Source organism: Phlebotomus papatasi, chromosome 1, assembly GCF_024763615.1.
Source record: "Phlebotomus papatasi isolate M1 chromosome 1, Ppap_2.1, whole genome shotgun sequence".
NCBI lineage: Eukaryota > Metazoa > Arthropoda > Insecta > Diptera > Psychodidae > Phlebotomus > Phlebotomus papatasi.
Genome location: NC_077222.1, coordinates 18,913,346 through 18,925,656, shown reverse-complemented (window position 1 = coordinate 18,925,656; position 12,311 = coordinate 18,913,346). Strand labels below are relative to the sequence as shown.

At 37.0% G+C, this 12,311-nt stretch overlaps 1 protein-coding gene across 3 annotated transcripts in view; it reads right to left on the bottom strand.

The window, feature by feature from the left end:
* Positions 1 to 2,013: 2,013 nt before the first annotated feature.
* Positions 2,014 to 12,311, bottom strand: part of LOC129798103 (uncharacterized) — a 92,846-nt gene continuing 82,548 nt past the window's right edge. For all 3 annotated transcript variants that reach the window (XM_055841078.1, XM_055841077.1, XM_055841079.1), the window contains one exon: positions 2,014 to 3,286. In XM_055841078.1, coding sequence (XP_055697053.1) covers positions 3,127 to 3,286 — 160 coding nt within the window. In that variant the 3' untranslated portion in view covers positions 2,014 to 3,126. The remainder of the gene's footprint in view (positions 3,287 to 12,311) is intronic.

Sequence of the window (12,311 nt, the reverse complement as noted above, 5' to 3'; positions counted from 1 at the left end):
TATTGAATTACCCAGCATTTCTTACAACACCATCAACTCCCAATTAACACTGTACCTCCTGCAAATAAATATATCAAACTCTGCATGCTAATATCGAGCAACAAGTATCTCCTTTTGCGAATAAAAAAGGGACAGATAATCCTAACCGGCTTATGTAGGTAAGATTCTTAACGTGAGCTAAATCGGAGTGCATGCAAATTCGATTTAGAGCTGAAATTGTGAGTCGCCATTCAGTTATCTTGAATCAAATTCGTGAAATTATACAAATTTTGTATTTAAACCAAAATATCAAGGATTTGGATGAACTGGCACAAAAGTGATATATGGGTGAAATGTAGACCAGAATGTACTCTATTATTTTGCCGTAGAACTTGATCTAATTACTCAGAAGCCAAGATAAGCGAGGCTTTTTGTTTCTGAACTCGTTTTTTCATCCAGAGTTCCCCAAGTAGTCATTTGTTGAACTTCATCTATATCAAAGAATTGTTGTCTTTTGTGGGACTTTCCATTTAAAACCCTATTTTAAGTGTCTTGGTGGAGTAGAGGCAGTCAAATTGGCATCTGAGTGATTTCAAAGCGTTATTATGGGAAAAATCAATTTTTTCACACTTAAACGGCAAAATCGGAGTGATAGCGTAGTCTGATCGGAAAATGATGTATGGACGAAATGTAGAGACAAATGTCCTCTACAATTATGTCGAAGTAATCATCAAAATCGGTTCAGCGACAGTCGAGATAATTGAGGTTATGTGATATTGAAATTGGTTTTTCGACTGTGGCGCCCCTGGTGTTGGTCCCACGAAGTTCAAATATTCTAGAAAGTTGTAGCATTTGGTGAGATCTTTCGTTTAAGCCCTCATTCATCAAAATCGGTCACATAGAACCGGAGATATGATTTTTTGAATTTTGTGAACTTTGACCCCTCATATCTCCGGTTCTGTTTTAACCACAGCGCACATACGCACCATTTTGGAAACGTCCTAGACTGGACTACAACATACTAAAATTTCATTAACTTGCACAATGCCGTTTTTGAGAAAAGTGACTTTGAATTTCGATGAATTTTGACGATATCACAGCGCCACCTGTGGTGACTTTTTGAACTTCCATCTGAAAGTGCTCATCGAGACGAAACCAAAAAGGTAAAATTTAGGTCGCTATGTTAGTTAGAACCGGAGATAGAGGCCGGTCAATGTTCGAACTTTGACCCCTTATAGCTCGGGTCAGGGGTTATGGATCGACTTAAGGTTTTTTTTGTTTGATAGGTATAATCAACGGCTACAACATACTAAAATTTCAGCCCGATTGCATAAGGAATTTTTGAGTTATTTAACTTTTAAGATTTAAAAATTTTCTTTTTAATAATAGCGCCCCTAGCGGTGGTTTTATGAACTTGCAATGTTAGAAGAGGAAGTGGCATTTCACGAGAGCTTTCCAAAAAGCCCTCATTTTTTAAATTCTGACAATTAGAACCGGAGTTATGGCCATTTTAAGAAATTTTTTTTGGACCCTTATAGCTCGGGTCAGGGGGGTCGGGGGACCTTAAGTTTGGTATTGATGGAAAGCTCTAAGGCCCAGCTATAACATACTAAAATTTGAGCCTGCTCGATGCCATAGGGGCGGAGCTATTGAGAAAACAAAAAAAGGGGGGTCTTCAAAATGGCGGAAGGAGGGGTGGGGGGTGGGGGGTCAATGCACCAAGTTGCAATTTTCACCCGATATATAACCTTTGCCGAAAACCGCAAGTCGATATCTTTTTTAGTTTAGGAGCTATTAAGCTCCAAAGAGCGGCCGGCCGGCCGGGAACGTAAAATAGCCACATATATATTCGTGATCAGGAAGTGCTGAAACACATTTTGGCCAAGTTTGAGGTCGATCGGACGACATGAAATTTTGTTAGGATTATAGTAGGTGAGATTGTTAAGAATCTCACCTAATATCAAAATAAACCCCATGAACTAAATTACAATAAAAAAAAACTTGATAGACAAACAAAAGAAAAAAAGTCATGTATAATATAATATATCAAATTTATTGATAATTCAGTATGTTTTTTTTCTTTATTTATGAAATTTAACATAAAATATCTACAAACTAAAGAAAAGAGAAATTAAATTATAATAAGCTTTTCATGCGCACCACTTTAACACTCTTTATTTCGTTTTCATTACTTTTTCTAACTTTTTTCATTCTATCCTTACTCTTTTTTTTTTCTACATTCAAATTATATCTTGAATTGATAACTTGAAGAACAAAAAAATAGAGAGATTAAATAAAAATTACTACAAAAAAAGTAGAATAAATGCCATTTAGAGAATGTTACATAACACTAAATTAATAACGATTTCGTATTACAAATAATGAAAAAATAAATCAAAAGATACATGATTGTTTTCGCAAGCACCTTCTTTCTCAAAATAATCAAATAAGTATTATTTTAATAATTGGCTCCTGTAATTAATTATCTATTTTGATAATTAAATTCGTGGTGATAATGATTTCAATGTACACAGAGTAGATTGATCGAAAATGTTAATTTTTCTTCTCATTTGGTGAGTCGGTAAGGTCGGTAAATTTTGGAATGTGATTTTATATTTCGTTTTTAACTATTTTTCCTTTTTTTAAAATTATTGTTGGTTGATTTTTGGATGATTGATTCGATTTTCTCTTCCAGGAGATTAGCATAATTTTGCTACATATTTTTTTCGTATAAGACATTTTCGATTCTATATGAACAAAAAAAAATTAAGAAAAACTCATATAAAATAAACATTAAATCATAAATAATACAGAGATAATCTTAGCTGAATTACAAAAAAAATAATAGCAAACTAGATAATTTAGAGATTTTACAGCAATAATTTTATGCAATTATAGCGTATAGATGACAATATTATCTAAAAAAAGAAAAATATCTTACTAATAACAAATATCGGAGTAAAAATTGCAAACAACACGTGTTTAAAATACTCATTTTTACCGCAAATTCGTGTTTCGTTTACGAATAACGATCAGAACACCTTCTTAAAAAGTTAAGTGTTCTATTTTATTGAATAGCTTGCACCTTATTTTTTCGATCCTAAACTTTTCTAATGCACAACAATTTTGATTGTTTTTTTTTCATGTCTAGATTGCAGACTCACCAACTCCATTGACATGAGCGGAATTAGTGGCTAATCTACTGATTTGATGCTGTTGAGCTGAAAAGCTTCTGTCGATGGTTGGCGTCTGGGGACTCTGATCCACTGGTCCGATGCCCACAAATGAGCTCTCAAGCCAGCACTTCCTGCAAAATTAAAGAGGAAATTCAACAGTTGAGTGGAAAATCATTTTTAAAGTCAATATGATTTGATTCGTAGAAATGGGAGAAAAAAAGAGTATCTGTTTATAAAAAAATCAATATACGGAATTTCCGATGGAGCATAACCTTAATTATACTTTTATACACTGTTAAATGTTAGATTATTAACTTATAATCGTGCATAAACGCTTTGTAATAGAAACCTAAAGAAAATATCGCTGAAAGTCAATACAATTGGGAAAAACTGAAAGAATTAGACCGTAAATTGTATTAATTAATAACTATCTGAACTTTTTTGTATTTTTCTTTATTTTCAAGCAGGTTTCGAAAGAGGCACCACCTAGGACCAATGTGTCTTTAAAACCAGTGATAAGCCCAGATAAGCCTATGGCAGCTGAGATTCTTTACGGGTGACCTCGAAATGCGTGCAACTCGGAATGCGTGAATTGAATTTTGGGAGTAAAGAATGGCGTCGAGTAAACTGTTCTCGGTGGTCGAAATGGATAAAATTGGCTCGACGCGATTCTTTACTCCCAAAATTCAATTCACGCATTCCGAGTTGCAAGCGCCCCGAGTTGCACGCATTTCGAGGTCACCTGTAAAGAATCTCAGCTACCATAAGCTTATCTGGGCTTATCACTTGTCATTTTCTATTTTAAATAGTCTGAGTGGGGAAGGTCAGTAAAAGAAAAAAAAAGTTCGTTGAAATCGGTGAATAAACATTAGAGATAGAGTCCGGTCCATATGGATATAGTAAGGGTCGGGGTACAGTGGATTGGGGTAGAGATGCATGGGACCCATTATTAGAAAGATCTTGCTCTCAGATACAGTATATGCTAAAATTTCATCGAAATCCCTTAATAAACACCAAAAATGCAGTCCGGTCAAGACATTTTTGGTTATAGCTCGGGTCAGGAAGCATCGAGGGAGGAGTGCGACCCATCGTTGAAAAGGTCTCGACCTCAGCTACAACATACTAGAATTTAAAGAAAAAACATCGTCTGATTTTCGAAATATTCAAGATCGATTAATCAAAAATCGATTTTTCGATTAATCGGATCTTCGATGAAATAGGATGAAATTGGGGTGTCATAAAGGTTGTAGTACTCCACGAGGGCTTTTCAAAACACCGAAATTTTTCAAATTCCGATAACTAGAAGCGGAGATATAACCATTTGAAAATTGAATTTTTGATCCCCTCTAGCTCTGGTCGATCGAAAGCTCTTAGGCCCAGCTATAACATACCAAAATTTGAGATCGATCGATGCCATAGGGGCTGAGTTATTGAGAAAACAAATTTTGGGGGTATTCCAAAATGGCGGTAGGAGGGGTTGGGGGGATTGGTCTGACATAATCAACTTCCAGCCACTCATCGATATTTAACCTTTGCCGAAAACCGCTTGTCGATATCTCTTTCCTTTCTCTCTCCAGAAGCGTTTGTACTCCGGACGGGACGTCCACGATAATCGATTTTTCGAGCATATGATATTCGTGATCTATGAGTGTTAAAACGTGTAAATCCAAAATTTGGGCTCGATCTGACTAGGTTGGATTTCACATGTGACCACAAAAGGTGAGATTGTAAATAATCTCAGGTAAAAAGGAACTTAATTGTGAGTTACATTGAGGGGAAGGCTTTTAGGCTTCGCACATACTTTAGCTTGGGATATTTCCTATTTTCCCCTAAGGATTCCAACTCATTTTTGTCAAGAAATGTGTGATCTAAGACTAGCTACTAAAATATATTGCCATAGAGACAGGTCAGATCCAGTAAAGGACTAGAAGTGTTCGAAGCTAGAGTATTGTGAAGCCTGAAAGCCTACCCCTACACAGGAAAAATGATGATTGTGATTTCACCTCAGAAAATCTAATATAAAACTATTTAATTGCATTTTTGCAGAAAATCAGCGTTGATAACTGATAATAAATAATAATAACTGATAAATAACTGATAATAATTTTATTTTATTATTTTTATCTTAGTAACGTGGAATGGCTACGCGTTCTGTCGACTTATCGCAATTGCCCACATGATCGAAGAAAATTGCATGATTCCGGTAAAAGATTTAACACTAAACCTACCGAGATTTTTATTTACCTATTCCTACCATACCGGTCAATTTGACCAGTTTCGGAGGGTATTGGTGTCTAAAGACGAAATGTCCGCCTTGACTACCTCGGAAACATATCCAAAAATGAAAGGAACCAATGATTTAGTTTTTGAGATATTTTCCAAAGATTGGTTTCTGGAGGTGAAGGAGTAGGATGAGAAGAAAATCCATGTGGTATTTGGATTCCTTACATTAACTTTTTATTAGGGGGTTATCAGAATATTCTATTCTTTTGGTCAAAAAACTGATCAGAATATATTCTTCCCTTCTGTCCAACTAGTTACCACAGGGGGGTGACATTAGCTCTGAAAAATGCGACCAGATTTAGTGTAATTTTTTCCCTGTTTTCGTACACATTTTACGAAATATCTCCAAAAATACGTAGGTTACCAATTTAGGATTTTCGGTTGCTTCTTCATTATTAAATTGGCTTTTATTTTGTATTAGTATTTTTTACTAATTCATTCTACAATGACAGAAAAAAGCTAATATAATCTCAAAATTTTTTCGGCTCGCTAGAAACATGTGGGAAACATAGGAAATGTCATGCCCCTGGGTTACCATCTGAGGGAAGGAGGGGTGAGTCGTCTTTCCCAGCGAGCACAGTTAGCAGAATAAAATAGGATTTTCAGCATTTTTTTGCTGAATCGGTCTGCTGGCCAATCAGCAGCTCTCGAACAAAAAGTGCTAAGCAAATACATAAAAATGGCACTGTTTAGCGCTCGCAGTGGATGATGGCAGAACTAAATACTGCCGGTAGATGGCGCCAGGAAGCATTTAGCAGCAAATTTTCTCTTTCATTTTTTTTCTTTTTCTCTCAAAATGTCAAAATGGACTTGGAATTTCCCCTGAAATTATTTATCAACTTGGGGGATATTATAATCACGATTTTTATTACTTATATTATTATAGGAATTATGCTGCGGTATGCTGCCTATAGAGAATGGTCAAATAAGAGTATTAAACATACTCCCGACCAAAAATATTGCATTTTTTAGTGAATTGCGTCATTATTTTCCCAAGAAAAAAAAATATTTTTTTCTGAGCAAATATTCAGTCGGGGGTTATAAAATTATTCATTATTTATCAAAAATATGTTTTTTCTTTTGCAAAAAGCATATTTTCTTCAATTTTCGCAATTAAATATTGGCATCTTTCCTGGAACAGCCATTGATGTATCATGCTCACAGTCGGTCACAACTATTGTAATTGATCTTGAAACAGGATTTTTCTACTTTTTTTACTTTTTTATGGTAAATAAAGTTGCAGATGCATTTAAAAAAATCCATTTAAAAGTTGTGACTCCCCCACTTAACTCTTTCGCCTCTTTTGGGACTCTGAGTACACAAAGCAGCATATGAATACTTTGTGGAAAACAATGTTTTTTTTTTAATTATTCAGAACTGATAAAAATCCTATTCTCAGTTATCTCCAATCAGTCGAGAGGAGTAGACGTTTGTTCCAGTGGCTGTGAAAGTTTTGTGATTGTAATTCTACAGTGATTGTAATCTCAGAAGTTTCTTTTTTTTTATTATAACCAATGACTAATTGTAATGTGTGCAAGGGAAAGAGCACCCGGGGAAATGATTCTCTGGAGTGCTTAAGCTGTAAAGTGGTGGTTCATGAAAAATGCGCCAATTTGCCACCTGAAACAGTTACGGCTATAGCTCAGGGCCGTTCAACGTTCAAGTGCAAAAAGTGCAAGACTGCAAGAAGGGCTTCCGTCACCAACGAGCTGCCTAATATTATGACCCTGCAACATAAAGTAGAGGACCTATCTGCGGACATGCATCAAAGATTTGAGGAACTTTTCAAGGAATTGCGGGACGAGAATCGGGAGCTGCGTAAGAGGCATGTGGAGTTGGAGAAAAAAAACCTGGAGTATGATAAGAGAATTCACGAACTGGAGGAACGAGTTTCTGCTCTCACAATTGAAGCCGATAACCGTAAGCAGAGAGAGAATTTGACCGCTCTGGAAATCCAAAATATTCCTGATGATGTGCTGCAGCAAGACACTGTTAAACTTGCATCTGACGTCATGAATGATGCTCTTGATGTTGACGTGGATCATTCAGAGATCGAGAGTGCACAGCTGATAAAAGTTGGAGTCGAAAAGAAGAGCAATATGCTCGTGGTAAAGCTCTCAAATGAGCTAGTGAAGAGGAGAATCATTGCCGCAAGAAGGGAAAAAAATAGAGTGAATGACTACAAGGGCATCTTTATCAAAAAGTGCCTTCAGGAGGGTGGAGCTCGGATATATATTAATGAGAGGCTCACGGCGCGACGCAGAGAGCTGCTGAGGACTGCAAAGGAATGGAGGAAGAGGCTGGACTTTAAGTTCGTGTGGGTGGATGGTGGAGTGATCAAGATGAGGAGGAGAGAAGCAGAAAGGGTCTTTATTATAAATTCAGTTTTTGATTTTGAGAAGCTAACAAAAATAACGTAGTTTTTTTTTTTTTTTTTTTTTTTTAAACACATAACGTCGTTTTTTTTTTATTCATAGTTTCAATTGATATATATATATATATATTTTAAATCTTTGTTCTTTTCCATATTTTTGATTTCAAATTTTAATTTTTTTTTTCTTTTTTACCTAATTGATTCTTTTCTTGTTGTGCACAGATAAATGCTGATCTGCTCAGTCGTTCTGCAAAACATCCGCAGTATTAGAAAGAATTTTGAACTATTTTTGGCAACTATTAGTGCGAATAATATAGAGCCTGACGTTATTTGTTTAACTGAGGTGTGGATCAAAAGTAATGAGATTCCATTATACAGTTTGAGAGGATATAAGGTTTTCCATAGGTGCAACAATGAGTATAGGTCTGGTGGAGTTATTTTATTTGTTAAAGAGACTTTTTCATGTAGAATTGTCTCAGTCAACTTTACTACGGCGGACGCTTTGTGTGTTGGCATTCAATTGAGTAGTGATGATGAGATTACCGTTTTATGTGCATATCGTTTCCATAGATTTCCTATTTCCCATTTTTTAATTGATATGGACAATTGTCTCAAAAACACGATGAAATCTCGCAATGCATATATTCTTGGGGATATCAACATAGACTTAGGGAACGTTCGTGAGTCTGATGAGTATGCTGCACTGTTGTCCAGTTACGGTTTTGATACTTTGGTGAATTCTCCTACAAGAATATGTGGGTCTAGTCAAACTTGTATTGATCACATTTGGGCGCGAAATCACGGAGTACTTATTTCTAATACTGCTGAGGTCCTCCATCTCAACATTTCTGATCATTCTTTGCTGTCCCTCAGACTAGAAAAGAGCGCTCCTGTCAGGCGGAATGATGATGAGGTTAGATTAAGGCGTAGAGTTGAGTTCGAGAAATTTAATCAGTGCCTTAGGTGTGAGTCCTGGCAGGATGTTTTTGGTGAATCAAATGCCTCAAAGGCATTTGATCATTTTTTGGGTCGATTCTTGTCATTGTTAAATGAATGCACGGCTATATCATCTGGGTCAAATGCTGACCTCCCTAGACTTCCTTGGATATCACCACAAATTTGCCGAATGATTAGGAGGAAAAATGCTATTCTGAAGCTTAGTAGAAGAAAACCCAATTGTCAGAGATTGGCCACCTACGCTAAAAGGCTGTCGAAGAGAGTCCGACGGACAGTAGACGAAAGTAAAAATTTGTACTACCAGGATAGATTTAAAGAGTGTCAGGGTGATATGAGAAAGACTTGGGCCACGGTTAATGAGCTCACGGGCAGATCTAGAGCGAGGGAGCGAATCGATACGGTTTACAGCATTGATGGAAGTTCTTTGACGGATTCTGGTGCAATTTCAGAGGAGTTTAATAACTACTTTCTTGATGTACCTAGAAGGGTTGCCTCGGAAATTGAGGTACCTAGAGTACCATATGAGATTGGGTTTTTCAACTCAGATTCTTTGTTTCTCGCACCTGTGTCAGCTATTGAGGTACATAAAGTTATTTTTTCGCTTGAAAAATCTTCTTCTAGTGGATTTGATGATGTTAGTTGTTCCGTTTTAAGACGTGTGGCATGGAATATTGTTGATGTTGTGAGTCACTTGGTAAATCTGTCCTTTTTATCTGGAGTATTTCCTGAAGAGCTGAAGAAGTCGGTGGTGGTTCCAATCCATAAGAAGGGTGATAGGCATAGATTGGAAAATTATCGCCCGATTTCGCTACTATCCATATTCTCTAAAATCTTTGAAAGGCTTATGAAGACACGCTTAGTTGGATTCTTGTCTAGGTATGGGATTCTCTCCAATCGTCAATATGGTTTCAGGGAAGGTAGAGGGTGTGAACAAGCCTTAGAGGCTTTCCTTGGAAGGGTCACTAATGATTTGAATGATGATAGAAGAGTGGCTGCTGTATTTCTTGACATCTGTAAAGCGTTTGACACTGTCAACCACGAGCTCCTGTTGAGAAAACTTGATGCTGTTGGCGTCAGAGGTATTGTCAAGGCCTGGTTCAGTTCTTATCTGGCACATAGACGACAGTGTGTTGGGGTTGGCAGTGAATTGAGCTCGTACAAGTGCATTGAGTCTGGGGTTCCTCAGGGTTCTATTTTGGGGCCAATATTGTTTATCATATATATTAATGACATACATAATATAGGTTTGATTGGCTTCCCTACCACTTATGCGGACGACTTGGCGGTCACTTATTCGGGAGATACCCAACAGTCTGTTTTGCGGGACGTGGCTTCGGATTTAGGTAAGCTGAAGATGTGGTTTAACCATCACTTCATGCTTCTGAGTCCGAAATCCAGATTTATGTTCTTTTCTTTGAGGGGGTCTCCTGAGGTGCCGCCGCTTTGTGTGCACTCCGATGGCTGTGATGATGCGATGGTGGGGACTGGGAGATGCAGGGCCACATGCTTTGAGCTTCAACGAGCGTCTGTGTTCCGATATTTGGGAGTTATGGTTGATCAGGCTTTAAATTGGAAGGAGCACATTGAGGGTCTGCGGGCTCATCTTAGGCTTTCCATGCGATTTTGCTTTAGACTCAGGGAATCTTGTCCGCGTGGGGTGATGTCATCATTTTATTACGCGATGGTGCAGGCTAGACTGCAGTATGGGGTATCTTTCTGGGGTTCTACATATCCCTCACATTTGCGTAGCCTTAGGGCATCACAGAGAATTCTTCTACGAATTATGTCGCGTAAGGGTAGGTTTGAGAGCTCAGAACCATTGTTCAGAAATTGGAAAATTTTTTCACTTAGATCCTTATATGTCTATCGAACTATGAAATTGTTCTTTAATAGGTGTGGCGAGAGAATCATTAGGCCACCACACAATGTTCGTCCTCTGATGGGTGTACGATTGCGGGAACCTTTTGCTGTACCTAGACCTAGGAAGGAATTTTTCAAGCACAGCTTTGCCTACTGCGCTCCCAAGTTAGCCAACTTTTTATGTGGTGTATTTAGAAACGACTCATTTTCCTTTGGCGAACTGAAGGTTTATCTTATCAACGAACATGATGATGTTATTGCCAGACTCTTTTTATGATTCTCTTGATTGGATTCACTACTTGTTGATCCCGCCATTTTGTTTATTTATTCGTTCTGTTTGTTTATTTATTTGGTTTCTTTTATTTATTTTTTATTCTTTTTTCAAATCTTTTGCTTTTTAGATTTTTTTTTCTCGCTCTGGCGTCTGGCGAGTGTTTCCTTATAACGACAAGCGGCGAAATTTGAGGGGTGGCTCGGGATTTGTGGTGGTGTCATTTTGCCGTGGTATTCCCTGCTTATGCCCGCTTTGGCGGTGTTCTATTAGTTATTTTGAAGTTAAATTCAGCACGGTTTCGTATGGTTTGAACTTGTATTGTAGTTCATAGCCCTGCTCGTTGTCCCGTGCTGTGGGGTCTCTCTCTCCTGGCTTCACCGGGTTCTCTCTCCCCAGGTATGGTGGAGCTCGGGCCAACGAATATGGTGGCTAGCCATTCGGTTCCGGGAAACACCGACACTGTGGGTGGGGCGGTCTGTGCGGCGTGATATTTCCTCTGATCCTATGAGGCTATTCTGATGATTTGATGACCTGCTTGTTTTGGTTTTATTTTTTATTTTTATTTTTATTTCTGCGTTTGATAATTATTTAATGAGATTCGGGAATAAGATTTAATTATTGGTTTAATATTTTCTTTTTTTATAAAATAATATAAATTACATTTTTCTATACAATTGGGCGTATGCCCGAATGGCTCACAGCTCAGTTTGAGCTAGCCATTCTCATTTTTCTCTCACAATGTTTAAAACCGCGCAAGCTGGACAGATCAGTGTTTTTCCTGTTTCTTTTTCTTTACGATTTTATGTGAAAAGATTTTGTTACAAGGTGTTTCTTTTTTATCATTAATTTGATGAATAATTTACCATGGCATATACAACCTACGAAGGAGCTTTTCCACCGTTTTGCTCTGGAGGTTGGGCACCAACGCTAAGACGGCGGTGGACGCAAAGTCACAAATATCACACAAAAATCCTATTGTAACGCGCTATTTAGACATTGTTGATGAAATAAATTATCTATCTATCTATCTATCTATCTTGTGAATGATTACAAACTATAAGGATGTCTAAATGTAAAATATTTTTTTGTAGGACCTCAATTAATTTCTGAGTAAAGATATTTTTGATTTAAAAAAAAGTGAAATTGGCTTACAGTATATGCTGCGGTCCGGAAAGAGTTAATGAGTTCAATAATGCCTTTTAAAAATACTACAAAAAAATTTCTATGGATACTACAAAATAAAATATAATTGTTTTATCACAATTTAAGTTGAAAAATTTACATAAAAGCGTTTTTGTTTGTTGCGGCAAATGCGGAAAATATATATTTTTTTATGTTATAAAATGTTTTATATTTTACAAGTGAAATAAATGTATGATCCGTGCACGATGCATATCGTCAGTTAAAT